We start from the raw sequence: 24,052 nt of genomic DNA, 5'->3' as shown, positions 1-24,052 counted from the left end.
GGGCACTTCTTTTCACCATTTGCCTAAGTATTGTTGCACTCTCTGCAGAGAAGAAACCGTCGTCTCGTGTGGTTTCACAACAACCATACACGACGAGCTTCACCGGGCAAAAGTATCGCTGGAAGAATTTAACGTTGAAACTCGTGTCCGGCAGCGGCTCCGTAGTGAGTTATGAAACCTGACAACGCTGACAGTCCACCGCCCTGTAAGGCAAAAGACGTCGTCTAATCTGTGCTTTCTCAGGATTAAAACCTTTTAAAAAATTGGTCCACGTCAGATTTGAAAATCCTCTAGTTTGGGGCAAATCCATCTGCTATGTGAAGGCGACATTTGTGGCAATCTGCAGTCTCACCATTAGAGGTCACTCATTCTTACATGCTGGATCTTTAAGAGACGGATTCTTTTATCTGTTTACTTTTTTCAGACAGAAAATCGAATCATACAAGTCATTCTATTTAGAGGAAGACGTCATAACCTCATGGCTGTTTTATATTTATCTCATCGGCCTCTTGGGGCTTTTGTTTTGGAAACTAAGACTCGACACTGAAACGTTAAGTGTCACAGATCATTTGTTTTGCTCCTTTCATATACTGTGGAAGTGTATTAGTATGTGTGGAATCTGCTACTCCAGGCTCTCCACATTCTTCTGTTTCTCATGTGTTTACACTTAGTCCTGAGTGTTATTGTAGCTAAACACACATACACACACACACACACACACATTCAACACAACATAGTCATAAATACTTGTTGAACACATGAACATTCTCCTGCCACAAACACCGACATAGAGAAAGATGGTCTCTGCTCACAGAGTGTGTTTGCTTCAGTGTGTTGGTATGTGTGTGTGTGTGTGTTTTCTCACTGAGGCCTCGGGGACACGTGTCAGGACTCGGGATGTCCCGATCCGATACTGATATCGGTGTCCGATATCAGCTTTTGGACAATAGCAGAAAACAATAGCTGCTAATCAAGCCTATTCTAACATTCCACACTACAAAATAAGTCATTAAAGTATGTATGATTCATACTGATATCAGATCGGATCAGTATTGGCCAATACTCAAGGCTGCAATATCGGCGGTATCGTATCGGAAGTGAAAAAGTTGTATCGAGACATTCCTACACACACTACACACGAACTACACACTTTTATGTGGATTCATAGAAAGCTGTGTTTCATTTCTGATTATTATTCTGACAGAAGTATTTCATGAAAATATTGTAGTAATTGTTTATAGAAATGCTTTGATATATATTTTTAATTGAAATCTGCTCTCCTTTGATCTTTTATCCATATGTTTTCAGGAAATGCGCACAATTACAAAAACATTACAAAAACATTACTCGCATTACCCAAAAATGTACTAAAAAAAATATTTTGCAAAATTTTGTTCCGTTACAAACCAAACATGTGTTACCATCTAGTGATCAAAATGTTTTCATGACAAAATCATGTTATGTACTTAATAACAGACAGACTAATTGTGAGATAATATTGTACATCATTGACCCATCGCTACCTGCAGCCTGTAAACACTCACCTCGCTGCTGTTTGGACGACCTCGGAGGCGGGAGCGGTGGTGGAGGCGTGCTGTGGTGAATGTTGGCTGCTATGCTAACACACCAACACAGTCTGCTGCTCCAAACCTGACCAGGAGGACACGTCCTGTTGGTTATTGGACACCTTCAATGCAGACAGACAGAGAGAGAACACTGTCAGTGGACAGATGTGAGATCTTTGTACTTGGTTAATATCAACATCTCCAAACTCTCACTGCACGTGATCAGATACTGATGCTGGAGTATATATATCGACGTTATAAATAAAGAGAGAATTCAAACATCCAGCTGTTTGCATGTTTCAATAATAACAGAAAAACATGGCTTAGAATGCTTTATGTTGATGAGTAGATGAAGCAGATTGTGTGCAAACAAATCTCATCAAAGACTTGACTCTTGGGTCAACGTCAGATAAGTGGAGCAGGAGACTCGCTGATATCCTCTTTGCTGTGTTAACACCACATGACCTCTGTGTTTGTTTTCTCTGGTTAAAATTGTTCCTGTGTTTTCCTCCTGTGCTCTTTAATCATTTTTCACCCTTTCATGTCTTTTTTTTTTTTTTTTTCCACACAGACACAGACTGTTGTGTCAGGACTCAACTACTGAGATACTACGACAACGACTCACTACTACTGGCATTACACAGTGCTTAAAGGCACTTCTTATGAATCGAATTACAAATCATTCATACATTTCCCACGTTAACTCAAATCTGTTATTTAGTATACAAGAAAACACTTGTAACATTAAAGCTAAGATGGACCAAGACCCTGTCCCCTTTACTGAACTATATTTTATTTTACAAGAAGTTTAGAAAAGTGCTAATGAACCATGACACTTATGACACTGTTTTTATCTAGTTATTTTATTTCAGAGGTGCACTTCATTGGACAAACTGACAATACAACTGATACTGTGACCTTCTGTGATGTAGTTGAATCTTACGAAATTAAAAAAGAAATTGTCTTTTAGCAGATTCCCTTAATCACCCATTGATTAACGATGTTCAAATAATTGTGGTGATCATCTGCATAGAAAGGAATAATTGTATATCATTATTCTCCTCTATGCAGATGATAAAGTCCTTTTCACACAATGACGCAAAAAACATTCTGTCTTGAACTTAGCAAAGAAGAAGTAAAGTATTAAATAAACTGGTGGAGTTGACACATTTGATCAATTTGATCTACTTATTGTATGTCCATATGTTGTTTAAATTCAATGCTGCCCAATTTGAACAAAAACGCACTGTGCTGCTCAGACTGTGACACCGTCCATTTTTTTTAGTACGGAAATGAATTATCAATTCTACAACATGAAACAAGCTAATTCCTGCAGTGCATTACAAAGCTATATGCAGTATATATACTGTACGTATATATACTCATTATAGATAATGATAGTCCATATGTGTAACATCCACACAAATGCACAGAGCTCTGCTGTCAGATGAATTTAAGTGAGAAAGAAAACACAAATAGGTTTTGTGTCAAAGCAGCAGAGAGTGATTCCCATTTCAGTCCACGATTAGTGCTGTTGCGCTGACTGTGTGAAACGCAATAGTGATCAATGTGTGTACTAAACATCGCTCCTTTGTTTCTTCTCTTTCAAACTGCTTCCAGAACATGGACATCCCTCTGTTTCCAGAGCACACGAGCCAAAGAACACACCGCGAACCACTTCCTCGCAGGTTCCCAAATGTCATGCGCACATGCGGACAGGTCGTCTATCACCGTGCCGCTTCCGCGCAGGTACACGCATGAAGAACATGCACACATTAAACGGGAACTGCGAAGTTAATCAAGAGAGAATCTGGAGAATGTTTCCCTGAAGTAACACCCATGTATACACACACAGCACAGGAAGCAACCACAGTAACAATACACTCAATCACTCTTTGTGTGTGTGTGTATGTGTGTGTTTGTGTGCGTTTGTGTATGCGCTGGACAAAGGAAAAGGCTGTTCCTATCCTGACCACACGTACACACCACAGTCAAAGAGCTCATGGTCTACAACTCTACAACTGAGCAAGTGCATTCAAGAAAATGTCCAAATCCACTTAGTGCATGTTAGTTTAACTGTGGAAAACAGAACGCAAGATAAAATGTTTTGTTCAAATGGTTGAAAAATGGTTCACTTAATGAGTCATGGGCTATTTTTTGTCAATAAAGTTTCCACCCAGTGGTACAGAGAAGTTCAGCTCACCACGGTGTGGTTTGGAGCAGAATACTCTGATGTGGTTTGCTTGCATATAACTCCACCCGTTAGGAGCCGGATCACTAGGGTTGATACCCCAACAGAAGAGTTCCAGACTGCCAGAAATTGAAATGGTACAGACCAGAGCTCAGGTGTCATTTTTATTTCATTTTAAAGGTCCTATTTATTTGCAAATATGTAGTAGTGAAAAAAGTACTGTAAAAGTTCCCCACCTCGCCTAGAAAACATCACGGGAGAAATATTGTTCATGCATTATTTTAACATAAGAACGTTTTCCACCGCAGGAACATTTCTCATATACCCTTCGGAAAAACTATCACCCAAATAAGTACCTACTCCTTACACCGCAAGTGGACGTAAGACGAGGTCCAGACTCTTTTGAGCGTATTTGCTGAGGAGGAGGTCCAGTGGGACATGAATCAACCAAGGGTACAGTATATCAGACAGACAGACAGACAGACAGCTTTATCCGAATAGCCGACAAGAACTTTGAGGTGCAGTGGAAACGAGAACCATAGAGATCGCCAGGAATTATTTTCCCTCAGGTAAATAAGTTCAATTACAGTGACAGACCCTTGTTCCCAAGTGAGGCCAAGGACTTTTTGAAGAACCCTTGTTTTGATGTGACATTCCACCTCTCTGTGTGTGGTCTGAGGGCTACACGGTGATGAAGTGGCCTCACTGCAAAAAGGTCACCCGGTTTGGATCCCTCTGCGACCGAGGGCCTTTCTGTGTGGAGTTTGCATGTTCTTCCCATGTGAGCGCGAGTTCTCACCGAGTTCCTCCCACAGTCCAAAAACATCCAAAATTGGGCACTAGGCTAACAGGACACTCTAAATTGACCGAAGGTGTCGATGTGAGAGTGAATGGTTGTTTGTCTCTGGTGGCCCTGCGATGATCTGGTAACCCCTTTTGGGTGTACCCTGACTTTCACCCTATATCAGCCGGGATTGTTTCCAGTCCCTGTGACCCTCATCATCTTCTTCTTCTTCTTTCAGATACTCCCTTTAGGGGTTGCCACAGTGTATCATCTTGCCCTTTCCCTTGTGTCTTCTTCTTACACCAACTGTCCTCATGTCTTCCTTCACAAAATCCATCTTCCTTTTTTTGCTCCTTAATTCCTTCCAACGACCCTCATGTGGAGGACAACATGGTAGAAAATGGACCTCAAAAATGGGAGAACCTTTTGAACCCTTGGTTTGATGTGACATCCCACTTCTCTGTGTGCTGTTATCTAGAACCTATTTTGGTAGCTGGTCCAGCTGTTACATTGAAGTACCATTGGAAAAGCTGAACAATGTTTTCTGAAATGAGGCAGCATTCAAGGAATGGAGTAAACCATTTTGAGTTTGAATACTCACTCGGGCAGTGCTCTCCTGATGATGCTGTGGACTTGCTTGTAGACGTCGAGCTTGGACAGGCAGCGGCACTGCGTGTGGTTGGCCACACTGATGGTCACTGGCCGGGTGCCCTGTGTGAGCGGCACCGTGATCTCGAACAGCTGCCGAAAGAACAAAAGCAAGGGAGGAGAGTCAGATCAGACCAGGTGTATAAAGCTGTCATGACCCCTGGATTACCCCAGGATCTGTCTTATTAGGACCAGTTTTTTGGTCTCCATGAGACTCCCAACAACAGTCAAGGATAAATTAATAAATGTCTCCAGGTTTTGGAGTAAATGTTCACTTTCTGTGTTGAAATAATATGTTTTATTGTCCCTCGTTCTTTTAAAGGCAGCAGGTGAACTTTCACTCCAAAGTTCAACCACCGAGAAATTTACGACAGTTCACCACTCGATGGTGAAAGTCCAAATTTGAGGTGATTTATTTCATATAACACAGCCGTTCTCACCATCCAGCCTTGGGATCCATGTTTACCCTGAGTCATTTGGTTTCAACCCATGGGTGATACAGCAAAATATCAATATTCCTGTATTTTTAGGATTTGAAAAGAACTACTAATGTAAACAGCCAACCACAGCAGGGAAGGGCTGCATATGAAGTCGGGCTCTATGATATTTACAGTAAAGAATTTGGCTGGAGGTTTTCTCCAAAGCTTCTGTTATTTATCCAGTTCATGAGGAACAATACTAACGTCAGTACAAGAGACCTCAAAGTAAGTAAGTGCTAAATCTGTTCAATAAGACAAAAATGTTGTAAATCCTGTAAAGACGTGAAGTAAAACTGCAGAGTAAGTGTTAGTGAGACATGTTTGGCATCCAGTAAGAATTCACAGTTGGAGAGGATTAGCTGACGTTTGCTCTGCCAAGTGGATATATCAGAGAGACAAGCTGAGCCGAGACATGAGGGGGGGTGACAGATAGTTGAGTGACGTCTATGTTGCCGAATTATCGTAATCCATTTGAGCAGATAATTGGACACAAGCGTAGAAAGTCCACTCTTTCCAGAGAATATTGTTGTTGCCTTATCTCGCTTTTCAGACAAGACACTAAAGATTGTGACACCACAGAGTAAATCTGCAGTTGTACATCGCAGAGTTGTCGGTCTTCTATCATGAGGAGCAAATTTGTCTAATTTACAGCCATAGCTGTTTAACATCTGATATCAGTTTGGCAAATGAATTAAAACCTCGTTTTATGCATGTTATTTAAAACATATACACATAAATCCTGACTTAAAGGTTGGAAAAAAACTGCAAATTAGTTTGAGGACTAAACTATCATTTCAACTATACGTCTATGGGGAGGTTGGACAGTTTTTCAAAGTAATTTACTCTCAGTAAACAAATTCACGGAAAGTAAAGGTTATGACAGAGTTTTTCACAACAAAAAGTAAAGTTGTTGTTGAGGAAATAAATAGTTGTAGTTGACTGCGTAATTGTTTCCAAAAGTCTCCATTTTTTTTCCCCAGTCCAGACTGAAATGCAACATTTTCAAACACAGTCTTCATTTGATCTCAATGTCTGATATTTGCCAACATTTCGACTCAAATCTGCTGTGCAAGCTAGTGTCACAAGTCATTTCAAGACAGCTCTGGAACATATTTATTCCAGCGTATCAGCCTCAATCTCTGACTTCAGTCAACACGAGATATTATTTCACACACGAAGACTCGCTCGCGGCTTGGAATTCAATTTCGAAGCTCAAATCCCGGATCCCGACAACCACTGATCACCAAAACAACAAAGTGAAAACAATGACAATGAGAATGTGAAGGATTTCCACTTCAGTGGCAAAGAGAAATAAAGAGCTGGGCTTGCATTTTCACATGCTGGCACTGATGTAGATTCTTACACTGACTGACACACAGAAGAGAGCAGGATCCTCGAGAGCTCCTTCACTCTTTCAATCACAAGCGTTTGAATAGAAACTAATTAGTCTCAATGACTTCCATTCAAGACGCTCAAACAGCTTAAACTGTCTCTCTCACACTCATCGTAATGAGGATTAACATCATTAAAGCTTTGCTCGGTGTTTGTGACCTGGGGAAGTGTTCGTGTTCACCATGGTTACAGAACACACACACACACACACACACACACACACAAAAAGCTCTTTGAGATCTCATCGTCTACCACTGGGATTCTTACGAGGAGATGTTTTGGCTTCTAGTTTGGCAAGAAATTCTTCCCTAAAACTTCCTGCGACTGAAGTCTATGGGGACTTTTCCACCAGAACACGGAATCCTCTTACAGTATTCAGGTTTTAACAGAGTGCTGTGCAGGAATCCCTGAGCTGTTTTTCTGTCTTCATGGTCCAGTAACAGGTTCACGTCTGGTTCTGGTCTGCTCCCAGATCAGACTGCACCCACACTGATATTTAATCCACTTCTATCAGTGGATTATTTAAGCACTGTTTCATATTTTTATATATATTTCTTTTCTTTTTTTTTTCTTTTAATTTCGCAAACCTCGCCAATTTAAAATTGTTGTTGGAAACGGCACCAAACACCGAACACTGTCGGGACCTGACAGAACCTAATGGATCTGCCTGGGTTTCAGACAAAAAACACCATTCGTATTTTGTATTGTATGACATTGTAGTTATAAACACGTCATCACTGAACTGTTCTGTCTAAACTTATAACTGCTCCTGGTTTCTCTTCTGTCGCTACCTCACCTCCCTCTTGTCTTTTCTGTTTCACCCCAACCTGTCTAGACAGATGCTGCACATGTTTGAGTCTTCCCTCCACTGTTGCCTCTAGTGTTTGCTCGTTGTGTGAAGTGTAGGCTTTCAGAGCCTTGAGATAATGCATATTGTGATTTGGCGCCATACAAATAAAATTGAATTGAATTGAACTGAACTGATCTAGATATTTTGGAAATAGGAAATTCTCAGCTGGAGGTTTGTCTCATTTTGAATGAAGTAGACGATGAAAATCAGCGGCCATAATAATAATAATTCCTTTGAATTGCCAGCTATAACTGAAGCTATACGTGTCAGGAAATGTCTACATTAGTTACATCTAATCGTCCTATTGACCCTGTGACTGTGTCATGATCTGGTAAAATTCTAAGCCAAGTTTCCCTGGTGCATGTCTGTGGATTTGAACGGTGAGACTTCCTGCCAAAATGGCGTTGTTTTGATTCTGTTGCATGATGGAAATTGTACCAAACATGAGCTTGTTTTGGATTCTCCACCTCTGACAGTGAACAGCTGACGTCCTCTGACCTGCTGCAGGTTCATCACCAAACAAAAATAGCCTTAAGAATAGTCCAAACTCTTTACCGGTCCTGGGCGTCTGTGATGCTTTTTCCCTCCAAAGAAAGAACGCAGCGTCGTTAAAAAGAAACGTGCACTCGTTTAAAAACCAGACTGTAAAGTGTGCATATGAAAAACTGGACAAATGTGTTTGGTTCTCAAGCCACAAAATCAAAAACCTGTCAAGCAGCAGGTCATTGATGTATGAGAAAAAAAAAGATGAGGCCAAGGTTGAAGCTGAGAGGCTTGTGCCTGACTGCGGCTGCTGAGCCTCAGTCTTTGAGGTTTCACAACACATTCTTTCTCCCCACCAGTTTTTCCTAACTGCTGTTGTTGGCCGCCGTCTCAGACGACCGGCCCACAGTGTGGACATTTACACGGACTGCGTAATGCGTCATTCAAATTTGGGCAAACTCAGACTCGGACCATTTACATTTCACTTGAATCCATGCGACCGTTTCAATGTGTTTGGAATTTTTAATCCGCTGCGGAAAAGCGGGCGCACGGAGGGGGCGAGCGGTCAGATTTGGCCGCTGCGCCGCGCCTCCGCTCGCCGGGCAGATTTGCTTTGGCGCGGCCTGGAAACAGCTGGCAGCCGTTAAGAGGCTCGAACACTTAGCACGTAATAGAAGTTGCATTAAACTGTGTAATTTAGTGTTTGAGCCGGCGGTGAGGAGCTTTCTGCTCTGGGCGCTGCACAAGGTTTGAATTTGATACCTGCTGTCAAGGATTTTCCCTCGGCAGATGTTTGTGTGGCACCGCTCGGCTCTTTCCTTCACTCCTCTGTATTGTCTTATTGGCTCTTTCACCGTGAATGCCTCACATGTGCTATAAATATTAGACATTCTACACGAGGAGTGAGGTTCTTCCTTCCAGAATGAGATATCTTGACAACTTTTCACCAGTTTCCACTTCATTTTGCTGAGTTGACTCAGTTCGGGGGAGGTGAACTGATATTTGTCATGACCCCCGGATTCATCCAGGCACTGTTTGTTCTTGTCTGGGTTTCTGTTCCTTGCAGTTTTCCCTTGTCCTGTCTTCTCTTCTGATTGTCTGCTCCACTCTAACGTGTTTCACCTGTTCCTTGTTAGTCTCACCTGTGTCTGATTTGCCTCCCCAGTGTATTTAGTCTCTGCTCTCTTCAGTGTCCACGTTACTCATGTTTGTTCTGCTGTCGTGTTGTTTTTTATGTGGTCGATGGTTCTGTGTTTAAGGGAATTTTCCTCTTTCTTCTGCTTTTCATTGTTTTTGAAATGTATTTTCTTTTGCAGCTTGTGTTTGGGTCCTCCATTTTCTACCCCCATTATTTGCAGTGTGCACCTGTTTGGTCAGTGTGAACAGAAACTCCTATCAGACCTGAGCGAGGGAGCGTTTGTGTGTAAACAGCAGCAGAGCAGAGGCGGACGGAGACGAGAAGCATTTGGGGGTTGTTTTTTTTTTGAGCCGTGGAATTCACTTTTCAGTCATTCACCAACCTGTTTGCACTCGTCTCGCTGCGCTAGCTCAACGTTGCTGTTGCCGCTTGACACAAAACAAATCACTTCCTGTGTGCAGCGAGGGGCACTTCCTCTTGCGACACAAGACCTAAAAAGTGGCCGCTGAGCACTGCACTCATTTGACAACGGTTTGAATGTAATGCTACAGTTGAAAGTGGCACATTTGTTAAATTCTTCCAATCCTTGACTTCAAATAATCAACCACTGTTTATATCACACAATTTTATTTTTAACATCTTATGATTCTTCCACCAATGTTTTTCAAGAATCTACCCACTGATGACGTCACAAACAAAGAACTTTTTCTTAAAAAGATTAAAACATAATCTGTCAAAATTAATTGGATTTTATTTCTTACACCAAACTGGAAATTCAGTTAGAATTTTAATGGGATAGTAGCCGTTTGCCTTGAGGCCAATATCAGTCAACAAGGTGTAAATCAGCGAGTAACAATGTGTGGAGCTAATAAATGTGAGCATCCTTTATTGTCCGTGTACAAACACATCCACATTGTTGCTCCAGGACCTGTGGACTTCCTGCTCTGATTAGATCGGCTTCATCCAGTTCATCTAACAAAGGAGCCGTGAAAACCAGACTGAGTCTGCCACTTCATTCTCTGCAGGAAATGAATAAAGGAAATGACAGGAAATGAATGAAGCAGCCGAGCTGAAACAATAAGCTGCGAGACGCCGTACGAGGCAGTCCATTAACAGCGGCTACCTGCAAATGAGCCAACCAGACCACGACAGGTCACTACTGTTTCATCACTGAGATGCTAATTAATTTCTCCACTTACGAGCCACTTTATTAGGCACAGAGGACACCTCATATAGTAGAAGTGGTGGCACATGTTGTGGTGTACCACATAAACCAAGCATCTTCACTCTGAGGGAACTCTTTTCAGACCGTCCTTTGATGGTTCTTCACAAAAGCTCCATTTGACCAGCAGCTGAAACTGAAAAATACTCAAGACAAGAGGCGGCGAAGGAGATGAAGGACAGAGCTGAAGACACTGAGATGGACCCGAGCCGAAGTCAACATGTTCCACGGACAGCTCGGGTTGAACCGTTTGGAGATAAAGTCAAAAAGTCAAGGTTGAGATGGTTTAGTCACGTGCAGAGGAGCAGGAGGAAGAAGAGAGGAGGACCACGGAGAAGGTTCATGGATGTTGTGAAGGAGGACGTGAGGACAGCTGGTGCAACAGAGGACAAGATGGAGGCAGATGATCCACAGCTAAGAGGAACGAAGGAGAAGAAGATGATGTCTCTTCTGCCACTAGGTGTCTCTCAATCACGCCGATAACAAAATATCAGTTTGATGAAATCAGGAAGTGTGTTTGCTCTTAAATGACAGAGCTTCAGTGGCAGGAATTGTATCTTATATACTGTAGAAATACAGATTTCTATGGTTTTAAAGGGTGCTGGAAACATTTGAGTTGACTCAACACAACAAAATTTTGCATGAGTTGAGTAGTTTTTCGAGATTTTAATGCAGAAATCTTTAAATATTACATCTTTAAATTATTTTTCCTCATTCTGACGCTCAGTTTTAACGTCAGCATGAGATATTTGAGTTGAGCAGGTGTACCTAATAAAGTGGCTGTTAAATGTACATGTGCTGTATGAATGAGTGAATGGTCAGACTGTTTTATATATATAACAGCAGTCATCATCAGGACTAAAAAAGCACGATGATTTAGCATTCATTCCATTTTTTTCATTATTTTAATGCAAAGTTTACGTATGTGCAATTTATATTTATATTTGCTCGTGTTTTTAATGTTATTTTACGGCTTTAAGTGTGTGGTTAAAGGGTGAATGGCCTGCATTTATATAGCATACATGGTTATTGCTGGCGGCTTTGCAACTAATCGCCCCTTGGGTATAAAAATATGTCCATTTAACTCGATACAGGGTTTTAAATTCCCCTTTTTCCATTATTGTTGAAACCTGACGTCCATTTACAATAATGACATAATAATAATAATTATTATTATTATTATTATTATTATTATTATAATAATATATAGCAGTCTGTTCTTTGTGAGGTCTTTTTTTTCTGTTAAGTGAAGTGAAACCACTTAGCTGATTAGATACAGAACAAGAGGTGTACCTAATAAAGTGGCACATTACAACGATCCAGTGGTTAAAGGCTTGTCCTGGTGCCATTTTGTATAAATGTCTAAACAAACCACCTCATGTTTTGACAGGGTGGATATTTTATTTGTGAAAACTATAGTATTTTTTTGTGGTATGGCATGAAATTGTGTCATGTTTTCTCACAAAGAGCAATTTCCAATAGAGACCGCAGAGACGAGCAGTCCACACAACATCCACATGTTTGTGGCTTTACTCCGTCCTTGTCCTCTCCAAACTTTAATCTGGACGTTGAAATGAAACGTTTTTGACGTTAAGAGTTTACACGAATGTAGCTTTTGTTGTATAATTATAGGAATGTGTGAAAGGTTTTAATGTAAGCAATGTCAGCGGTTTCGGATTCGGCCTCAGCGCGTACACTTTAGCAGTGCCGAGTCACATTTGTTGAAACGTGAGCTTCACGGTATTGTTTCATTTTTGTGGAGAATAAAATGTCACAACGTATTCTCTCCAGATACGTTAGAAGCGGGGCTTTCACGGCTAATTGTGCAGTAATCGCGATCAATTATTGATATTGTGGGAAAAAAAAACAGTCATAACGTTCAAAAAGTAGCTGTAATTCCAGTCATTTGATAAAAAAATGAATGTAAGATACACTGTTGCTTTAAAGTTTGCAAATATGGACTGAAAAAGTGTGAATTTGAAAATAATGCAATTGTTAAAAAGTGATAAAATATTCACGTTAATGGCGTCGTCCAGGAGAAAAAACACCATCTTAGGCCTTTTTGGCGACTTTGTATCTTTTAATTTGTTTGTCTCTTCAAATCAAGCGATGAAATAAATGATATTGAGTGTTTTATTGAGAAGTGTGGCTCTACTTCCTTTATGCTGAATGACATAAAAACCATATGCATTTATTTCACGTATGTAAGTCTGTAAGACTGCTACATGTTACCGCTAATGACACTTGTTAAGTAGTAAAATCTTTTCTTTTATTTTACAAGATAGCAATTGTGAGCTATTTTTTATTGTTCAGCATTATGGGAAAACTTGTAAAAAGCAAGAATTAATGACAAGGATCATCTCATACATTCATGTTAATGGCTAAGCTAATGGCTATGCTAATTGAAATGCAAACGGACCGTAGTTAATGAATGCATGTCGTAGAAGAGTGCAGGAAACGTAAAGAAGCAGATAAAGAAGAGATCATCGCGTTCACAGGGGTTTTACGCTCTCACTGATGTCAACCTGAGCCAATAAAAACCCGAGAGCAAGTTAACCTGGGAGTGAAGGCAAAGTCAACACATTTTACCCCACCATTAAACAGGTCTCTGGACCAGTGTGAGTGAGGACTACGTGTCAGCAGCAGTGAGACAATGTCTCCAAACTGAACTCCATCATATCAGCGATAGAAGAAGCTCATAAAAAGTAAGGTTTATGATATTAGGCCATGTTATTTCACTATGTTCCATCAATATTTACAGTATCAGATAGAACAGACAGAATATTAAAGGACCGGTGCCAAAAACCACTTGATCAGGACTAACAAACACAGAAATAATTAAAAACCTGGTGCACTTTCTTTTTTCTGTGTTGAACTTAAATTAAATTCTTTTGCTTTCCTTTATGAAGCAAAACAAAGTATTTGACTTAAACAATAACGTTCTGTCTGTGCTTCATGGGAAAAAAGGAAGAGTCGAGTCCTGTCTGCAAGAAGATGGCTGAAGTTTCCTCTGACGACACAGAAAACCTGTGACAGGCCTGTAGGTGGCGCTGACATACAAATACACCAAAAACAGAGAGAATGAAGCCCGTGCACTGTGACGAGTAAGAAGCGGATTCATTGTTTACACACAAGTTCAAGGGTGGTGTGTTTGAGGGGTTTTTTTTTTCTCTGACCCGTTTCCCAAAAATGTATTTCACGCCTCCCAAACTGCCAGTTCTGCTCGGACAAAATAAACACGTACCATGTCTCCGTCAGTTGTATCCTCCCTGATTATTCTTTTAATCAGAGAAATTGTCCAAACTTCATTTTTACCTTCATAGGCCCTCGGGTCAGGTCTGCTTAGGGACGGGAATCGCAGTGAATCGATTCCTCAGAACCGTTAGCATGCCCATTTAATGATTCCGCTTATCGGTTCCGCTCGTTGCAAATGCGTCATGACGTCACACACAATGCAAACATCGCCATCTGTTATTAATGCCGAAGGTAACTTTCAACTCTGCAGGCAGGACAGGCTTTGTCTACTTAGTTAATGTGAGCAAACTTTTACTATACGAACAATCTCCATCGTCATTGTCCATCACATTTAGATGATGATGATGATGATGATATCAGAAAATCAGATATTAAAGCCAGTTTATACAAACAAACACATTTGTACTTATTCCCTCACCCAATGAGAATCAATAAGCGAATCGATAAGGGAATCGATAAAGGAATTGCTAAGGGAATCAATAATGGAATTGATAATGGAATCAATAAGAGAATCAATAATGGAATTGATAATAGAATCAATAAGAGAACGATAATGGAATTGATAAAGGAATTGATAATGGAATCGATAAGGGAATCAATAAGGGAATTGATAAGGGTATCAATAATGGAATTGATAATGGAATCAATAAGAGAACGATAATGGAATTGATAACGGAATTGATAATGGAATCGATAAGGGAATTGATAAGGGAATCGATAATGGAATCAATAATGGAATTGATAATGGAATTGATAATGGAATCAATAAGAGAATCAATAATGGAATTGATAATGGAACCGATAATGGAATCGATAAGGGAATTGATAAGGGAATCAATAATGGAATTGATAATGGAATTGATAATGGAACTGATAATGGAATCAATAAGAGAATCAATAATGGAATTGATAATGGAATCAATAAGAGAACAATAATGGAATTGATAACAGAATTGATAACGGAACCGATAATGGAATCGATAAGGGAATTGATAATTGAATCAATAAGAGAATTGATAATGTAATCAATAAGAGAATCGATAATGGAATCGTTAAATTCTTATCAATTCCCACACACTCAAAATGAGTGTCCCTGGACACTCATTCACATAAATAGAGACACTTCCAAGAAGAGTGGAAGCTGTTAGAGGAGGACACTTCTTTCTCTCTGGGACAAAAACAAGCTTCAGTATTAAAAGCATGCACAGGTGTTTTTTTAAAAACACATTCTAGTGAAGGTCGTGCTCACGGTTTTGCTGACGAAGCCAGTGGAGATGTTCCTGCACTGTTTGTCCTCAGAGTGGCAGCATCCTCCACATCTGTGGACGGACACACAGGGCGGTTTATAGAAGATGTTGGTGGGAGCGCCAAACTCCCTGCCCACGTCGACACACACTTCCCTGGGCATGCAGTGAGTCTTCCTCCACTCTGACTCTATACCTGCACACACACACACACACACACACACACACACACCACAGGTCACTTTCTTCTCCGTACTTGGACGACAAATGCTAAAAGACAAACAAACACGTGTCCAACTAAAAACTGTCGTAGAGATGGATTTCAGACCAGAGAACGACCAGATCTACAAGTAGAGCTCTGGTAGCTGACGTCGCGCAATCCCATCATGCAACACTGGCAAGCAAAACAACGCCAGGACGTATCCAAAGACTTAAATAACTTACAGAATATAAAGACGGCAAACCTCTTCCCTGGCTGTTTTCAGAAACAAAAACAAAGGATTTTATATTTTTCTGGGGGTTTGAGTGAGCAGAAGTGAGTAGAAGTTGGAAGAATGGGAATCCACAGGAAATTGATTCCGCTTGTGAAGTGGTCCCTTCATCTTCAGGTACAGAATCACATGCTAATTATCGTACACACTGCTTTTATTGCGACGTGTAAGCGTTCACCGCAGAGATCTCAAAGTTAAAGACGTCAGAATTCTACAGGTCTGAAACTATCGCCCGCTCAGTCTCTCAGGTTCTGCGACGTTTTGCTGAGGATTTAAAGTTTGCAGTGAACTCTGACGGCTTCAACATGGCCGTGTAAACAAACATGACGCCTGGAGCTCTGTGCCATTTTATCAAAGTTTTCAAGGTTCTGATCTGGGGATCAAACCACCAACCACAGAACATCTGGTTTCTTTGAAACGTTTTCTCTGAATGAAACATTCGGATTTCTTTCTGTCGACCTACTTTTTAAAATGTCCAAGTTGAGGAAGGCGGCGGCGAACGTGGGCTCGTCGGTGTAGGACAGCGGCCTCGCGTGGCGAGCCTGTGGCCGCTGCGGGTGCCTGGAGCTGGACGCGGCTCCGGCAGCAGAGAGCTTGGATCTGCACTTGAGAGCGGCCCAGTACGACGGGTAGATGAGACTCATCAGTTCATCAACGGTGGAAGCCGAACGCAGCTTCTCCTCCATGTCCGGCTTCGGTGGGAAGTCCTGGAAGAGACATTTGACATGAGTTAAATGGGACGCTCCCCTTGGGTTCTGGTAGTTGAGATAAGCCCTCGAAGTTTGGACATCGTCGTGAAGGTCGTTTACAGTCTTCATCACGAGAAACAGCAACTATTCAGTCGTTAATGAGCTTGAATTTATATCACAATAATTCCATCATGCTATCACAACGATAAGTATTTCACACAACTTCAAAATAAAAGTGTCTGTGTGGACATGGAATGAAATTTAGTTCACAATGTATTTGCTATCGTATAAATATTTATTATTAAGGGACAGACGTCTTCTGCTATAAAGGGGAATTTTGTTAAAATTAAAAACGTCACATATTATTTTTTTTATCAGCCAGTTATTAATAATTGTAATTATACTTATATTTATATGGCATTTTTCAAGCACGGCCACAAAGTGTTTCCCAGATAAGAGACACATTCAGAATGAAATCATAAAGAATCATAGAAAATCTAAATTGCATCCTACTGGCAAAACGGCAGACGGGTCAAACAGATATTTAAAATCCTTTGTCCCGTCTGCCGTTAGATTCCTTAATACGCTGTAGGCGAACCTGTTGGGAAGGATGTACAGTACTGTTATCTGCGATGACTATATGTATTTATATGTATTTATTTATTGTGTCATGTGTGTGCTATGTGAGCTCTACTGTGTTGAACTTTTGCTGTAAACCAAATTGCCCTTCGGGGACATTAAAGATTTTCAAATCAAATCAAATCAAAACAAAATGAAGGAAAAAATAAATAGCTATTAACTCAAATGTGATAAAATAAATAAATAATCCCATGAAATAAAATGCAACATAGAAGATACTCTCATAAAAACCAGATAAATTAACTCTTAAAAATAAAATAAATAAATAAAAAATAAGATAGAAAATACAAGTTAGGACTCAGGTATTACTTTAGTTAAATGTGTTTTTAATGATCTCTAATGTATTTAATATGGTTTACACTTCTTATGAATATATACATGCATAGTAAAGCACAATGTTAGTGTTGGTGGATAAAAGCACATTTCAGTGTCATGTGTATTATTATCATTATTATTATTATTATTATTATTATTATTATTATTATTACTACTATTATTATTATAATAATAATAATAATAATAATGATATCAGATGCTCAGAATGAATCAGTTATTTATCGGCGATCAGGAAAAACTCGCGTCGGCCGACCTTCGGCCTGGAAAAGGTTTCCGTCATTGTTCGCCTCATTCTTCTTCTTCTTCTGTGACAAACGTATTCTCAGCGTATGTGAATGTTATCTCACTTCCTGTCCTTCACTGCAATTAGATATACATTGTACTATTTATAATGACGGCTGCGCACAATCAGTTTGACCGAAACAATACGATTGTTTGCTGCAAGACAAGGCCGTCCACACACACACACACACACACACACAACAACGCAGACTTTTTTTACTTTGTGTGTGTTTTCATATTCATGTTTTGTCTTTGTACTTTTATTTCTGTGTAAATGCAAACTGTATATATGTGTGAAACTCAAATGAGTGTCTGGTCCTGTTCAGTAGCAAGAACCTGAAATTAAAACACAATAATCCATCATGATATCACAGTTAAGACATTCCTGATGATATTTAAGTGCTGGTTTTGATATGGAACGATCTTTAGGATCATGATAAAAAAAAAAAAAATGACGCTAAACAATAATGGGGCCCACTGTCATTAAATGCCAAACAAGCTTGTATATATGTGTATATATAAATATATACACATATATATACATATGTCTATATATATATATATATATACACATATATATAGACATGTGTATATATATATATGTATATATGAATATACATATATGTTCTATTTTGTGACTTCTGCACAGTTATTGCTAAAAATGCATTCTGTAAAGTCTGATGAAGATGATCTATAAACGGCGTCCATTATTCTTGCGGCAATTAACAAGAGTGAACTCAGGATTATAAACCGCACTTTAACTTTTAAACTTGATGAGTTCCTCAGAAGTGAGAGTTTGCCTCACCGGGACCAGGTTTCGGTCTCCATGAGGACTACTGGTCCCCGACAAGGTCAGTGTGATTTCAAAGGTCCCAAAGAGGTGACGGAAACGAGAACACACACACACACACACACACACACACACACACACACACACAGAACATCTGCAACCTCTTATACTCAAATAAGCAAGGTGCAACCTGACAAACAGAAGAACAAAGAAGTTCATTTATCTTAGATTAGATTAGATTAGATTAGAATCCTTTAAAGAAACATAGCTGGAGTGAGACGTTGAGTTGAGGTGGGATCTACACAAGTTCACATCAAAGAAAAAGAAGGAAAGTGTTCAACTTTGATGCTGACGACGCGATAAACTTGACGCTGACAGTGCACCTGCAGTGTTTCACTCAAGGCTTTGCATTCACACACAACTTCCTTTCACTCACTGACTTCCTGTGACTGCCATTTTCCAGTCATTGTCCATCAGATGCAGTCTTGTATAAAGTACTTGAGTAAAAGTACAAGTATCTTACCAGAGAAAGTTAATGTCACCTTTTAGAACTTGAGTAAAAGTCTTAAAGTACCTGACATTTACTGTACTTAAGTGTCAAAGGTAATTTTCTGATATAAAATGTAAGTGTCTGCTTGTATTTTTGAAACCTTTTGAAACTTTTGGAGTCCTGCGTTTTGTTCTCGCTCACTGGTTAGCTGCTCAGCTGACGGAGTGTATGACAGAAACCCGGTAAGCAACAAGACGCTGCTGTGTTTTAAGTCCAATTGGAGCCGAAATCTGCGGCTAAAATCCGCTAAAAACAACTACCGCCAACAAACAGGCATTACATCACCAGCTCAACTTTTATTTTGTAGTAACGAAGACGGTGAGATCCACGTGGTCGGTACTCCAGAGCGGGTCTGAAAGCAGCTTGACTTGTGCATTCTGTGCTCATTGACCCTCTTTCACCCTCCACAGTGACGCCCACCTCCCTGTCAGAGCCACACAGGCTAAAGACAAAGCATGTCAGCCGGCAAGGTCTGCGGGTCAGTCACTGAGGGAGGTCTGGAACTGACTGGTTCACCTTCTGATGTCAAAAACCCTCTCAGTGAGCCGGCAGTGGTTTCAGGAGTCAAAGGTCAGTCCCACAGATCTGAATGTGACTCCGGGGATTAGAAGTTGTTTTAAGTTCAGTCTCAACAGTTTATTTTACATATTGATACTTTAAATCCACTTTTTCCAGCACGACTCAGCTCTGCTCGACTCGTCTGTTTTTTTCTTCTTTTCCATCAGTGATCGAACCGTTGCTTCAGTACCTGCTCTGGCGACGTTCCAGGCGATTTTGTCCCTGATCGGTCAGAGAGTGTCGTCACCGGAAGAGTCGTGAGCGCGACGTCCGGCACAAGAATCAAACTCTGAACAATGCCCGACTGTCGATGCGTTAAAAAGACTTAAAAACATGCTGTTCAAGATTATTAAAGTTCATCTCTAACATTCAGCAGAGGGAATGTTCAACAATCTGGAGTCTGGTGTATTTAGCGACAGCACTGCTGACAGCCGGGCGATCGCACAATCACGACCATGTTCAGTGGTATTTCACTTCAGTGACTCTGTACCGGGGCCACACGGGGCCACACGGTGCTGCCTTGCAGCGAGAAGACCCGGGTTCGAGCCCCAGTTGGAACAAAGGCCTTTCTGCATGGAGTCTGCATGTTCTCCCCGTGTGTGTGTGGGTTCTCTCCGGGTTCTCCGGCTTCCTCCCACAGTCCAAAAACATGCAATGTGGGGATTAGGTAAATTGGAGACCCTAAATTGACCATAGGAGTGAGTGTGAGAGTGAATGGTGGTTTGTCTCTATCTGTGTGTGGCCCTGCGATGGACTGGCGAACTGTCCAGGGTGTACCCCGCCTGGGTATTGGCACAGGTATTTGATGACTTACTGACTGACTGACTCTGTACCGTTTTAATCAAACCGATTCTAACGATTCAGTTACTTCCAAAACATCTGCTTTGCAAGTCATTGTTTTCTGTGTTATTGTCGCTGTTACGGCCGCTGCTGGCTGCTGTTTAGTGTATATTCGTTGTATTGTTTCCATGAGTGATTCTACAGGGCATGCAAATCAGCCGTGTGATTCCCTGTTGAGGATTGGTCCTTCTGGAGCAGAGGCTGTCTACTTCCTGCTTCCTGTTCACTGGCGTCTGTGATTGGTGTGGCTGTGCTTCGACCAAGTCTGCCAATCAAAGACTCTTCAATCAACCCCAGCTGCAGAATAAATAGCTTGTGTTCCCTCAGTTCCTGGCGGCTGTGAACCAGTGATCAGTTTGCCGTACTGTTGGTTGCGTACTATTGTGTGTTTAGGAGTGTTTAGAGGGTGTATTGCCTGTCTGAGTGGTTCCAGTCAGTGTTTGGAATTTTCGTGAAACTGTTTTGTTTGATAGCGAGTACCTAACAGAGTTGTTCACTCTCTTTCTTCTGTTTTGAGAATGTGCAGTTGCAGAATAGCTGCATGTTTAGCTGATGGGTGATGATCTCCTTTTGTTCATTAATTGGACTTTACTTGTGTATTAGTTAGTTGTCAGCACCTGTACAGCCTCCTTTTGTTATGCTTCCTCGTGCAAGTGCACACTCTTTTTAATTAAACTCCTGACTTTTCCCTAAACCGGTCCAGTTCTAATTCCAATCACATGTGACTGCTCTCCAAAACGAGCCAGGTCGTAACAGTGGCGTATAACACCGCGTCACGACAGTTTCACGCAGCCGTGCTGTGATGACTCCACCCACATTGAGGAGGAGCTATGAAGTCATGGACAACGACCGAGTCGAGCCGAGTCGAGCTCGAACTGTATAATGGAAAAGCGACATTAGAGCAATGTACCACACTAAAGGCCTTATGGTCAAATATATTATTATATAATATTAATTATTAACATTAATTATATGTTAAATAATGAATGTAACTGTAGTTGCCTAGTTTGGTCAATAGATGGTGCCTTGCACATTATTTTGAAGGCAGTTGGCTATGTGATGGCCATTCTGTGTTAAAGCCCACATAGACCTGGAAGCTCCAATTAACGCTGCGTTTGTGTGTGTGTATCTGCGTCATGACCTCGTTTATGAAACCCTAAAGTTTCAGAACAAACAGTTCAGCCACTGCTGAGAAAATAGTGTTGTATTGTTTTCCTGGGCTCTGTGAAGCGGATCGGCACTTCCTTAACTTGATGTCGTCATCAGAAATCCTCACCACTCCTCTCACCACCGTAGCGCCTCCTGGTGCGGGCACTAGTCCGGGCACATCCGGTTGCGTACATTCAACCGCAGAAGAAGAAGAACTACTCTCGTTGTAGCTGCTGAGATGCAGAGCATCCACCGTGCCAGAAGGGGGAGCTGTGTATCTGAGAGCTGGCCTATCTATTACGTCACTTCCAGGTACCTGGCCAATCACAGGACAGTGGGAAAGCTCTCGTTGGCTGGCCAATCACAACACAGTCCACATTCTAGGGGTGTGGTTTTGGTCTGAAACAGCGCGGCTGACGAGAGCGTCAGTGAGGAGATATTTTGATCGGCTCGTTTACAGCGATTAGGAGGTTTTTAACCATGAAAACAAGTTAATATATGTAAGTAGACCTCCATAACTAACATATATGTGTGATACAAGCATTCTATGTCACCTTTAATGTTTTACTTGTATTTGAAAGGCAAGCACACTGTGAACTGCTCTCTCTAATATAGTTGGTGTGTACAGGTGTTAGCTTTCTGGTTTTTGTCGGAGTTGTTTTATACATCAAATACATGGATTTGAAAGGAGTGAAACGGAGATTGTGAAAATAAACGACGCGGCCAACGCCACGACCACGATCTCGACTTGTTTTGAAAGTCGAGATTGTAACTGATAACTGACTTAAACCGTCCCTAAACCAGAGCTCTATAAACAAGAGTTAAACTTCATGTTGATTGATTTTTCTTTTTTATCACATTGTTTTTCGAATGCAGACAAATGAAGTGAGACAGACAAGATACGAGTGTGGGTGTGTGTGGGGGGGTTATCTGATTTCAACTTGAATCCGACTTTACATGACATGATTTTTCAGCCCAAACAAACACATTTTTGCCAATCAGCAACTTTTCTTTTGACCCAAAAAAGCTGAAAGTCCTATTTTTTTTTGTTGTCTCCACACAGGATCGTTTTACATTTCCAGTGAGTGTTATTTATAGACAGTACTGAGCACTTTCCACACTCAGACCTTACAGTCGCACAGAGCTGGAACGCTGAGTAAGAAATAAAAAAAAAATCCTTCAAAGTGTTGTGCTAATTACACACACATTCTTCTGCCGTCTCCAGGGGATTATGAAATAAGGGCAAAGGGAGATAGACAGACGAGGGAGGGTGAGAGAGACAGAGCGATGAGGACGAGGATGTTGGATTGTGAATGATTAGAAGTCGAGATAAGTCCGAGCATTTGTGGTGATTGGGTCAGGGTTTTTTTTAGAGGATGTCAAGATGGATGACGCCTAAATCCAGCCAAATTGAAGTGAACCTGTCAACCCAACATCAGATGACTCATTCCATCACCAATAACTTCCCAGAACATCAAATATATACAACATGTTCCACAGAGAGGGTTGAGACGTTACAGTCGAGTAGAGAAAAAAACAAAACCCCAACACTTGGCAACAGTGGAGACAGAAAAAAACCCAAACTCCAACAGAACCACATCTGACCAGTTTGTTTGAGAGAAACGGGACGGAGAGGAGAAGAGGGGGATAGAGAAGGTTTAAACCATAATAATGATAGAAAAGCGCATGTGTAAAGGTGGGATCCACATGATCGGTGGCCACCGGTGCGTTGTTTTATGTTGGTACACGTAAGCAAACCAAATTAAATATGGCCGACTTCCTGTTGAGGTCACTTTTCTGTTTCGTCGTGGGCTGTGACACGTTTCCGCCAAGTTTGGTGAAATTCGGTGCAACTTAGTTTCAGGTTCTAAACTTTTTCGCGTGCCCATTTCCGTCCATTTTTACTAACGTTAAGTACGTAAATAATGCAATATTTTGGGAAGAAAAAATATGGATTCCAGAAGATCCAATTTTAGGGTTGTTTTCTTAGAAGCCTTAGAAGACGTACTACGGGAAAGGGCCTTGTTTTATGGAGGCCACCATAGTTCTGTGATAAGCTTAGTAGCTCGAGGGATAAGCAGAGTGTGCTCTCTCTCCACTAGATGTCAGTAATTTTTACACACTGCACGTTTTACCAGTTATAGGAGTTCCTCCAACCATCTATCAGGTGTCTCGTGGTGGTTTCCAACTACACTACAGCCAGGCCACTAGGGGGCAATGAAGAAGTTTTGCCCTGCAGCTGTTATTTCAGGCATCTTTCTTCACAGTAAGAGTTCAGGATGGGGGTGAAAGAGCAAAGATGTTGTTCTATTATTAGTCAACCTCTCGTGTAATGTAGTAACAGACAAGTTTGTGGCGAGCTGCAGGACCATAGTTCGAGACTCTGCTCGAGACCATCGTCACTGCACAAGCGAGACTTGGATGAAGTTGATTTTTTTTTTTTGATGCACGGAAAACTACACGAAGACAAACCCTGA

At 41.0% G+C, this 24,052-nt stretch overlaps 1 protein-coding gene across 1 annotated transcript in view; it reads right to left on the bottom strand.

The window, feature by feature from the left end:
• Window positions 1–24,052, bottom strand: part of vegfc (vascular endothelial growth factor c) — a 37,364-nt gene that overhangs the window by 7,721 nt on the left and 5,591 nt on the right. The window contains exons 2-5 of the mRNA XM_044028085.1: window positions 16,206–16,449; window positions 15,257–15,447; window positions 5,142–5,281; window positions 1,545–1,687 (exon numbers count right to left, since the gene is read on the bottom strand). Of these exons, the coding sequence (XP_043884020.1) occupies window positions 1,545–1,687; window positions 5,142–5,281; window positions 15,257–15,447; window positions 16,206–16,449 (718 nt within the window). The remainder of the gene's footprint in view (window positions 1–1,544; window positions 1,688–5,141; window positions 5,282–15,256; window positions 15,448–16,205; window positions 16,450–24,052) is intronic.

The sequence above is a fragment of the Solea senegalensis genome, linkage group LG6 (genome assembly GCF_019176455.1).
Source record: "Solea senegalensis isolate Sse05_10M linkage group LG6, IFAPA_SoseM_1, whole genome shotgun sequence".
Taxonomy (NCBI): Eukaryota; Metazoa; Chordata; class Actinopteri; order Pleuronectiformes; family Soleidae; genus Solea; species Solea senegalensis.
This window is presented reverse-complemented; position numbering and strand designations above follow the sequence as displayed.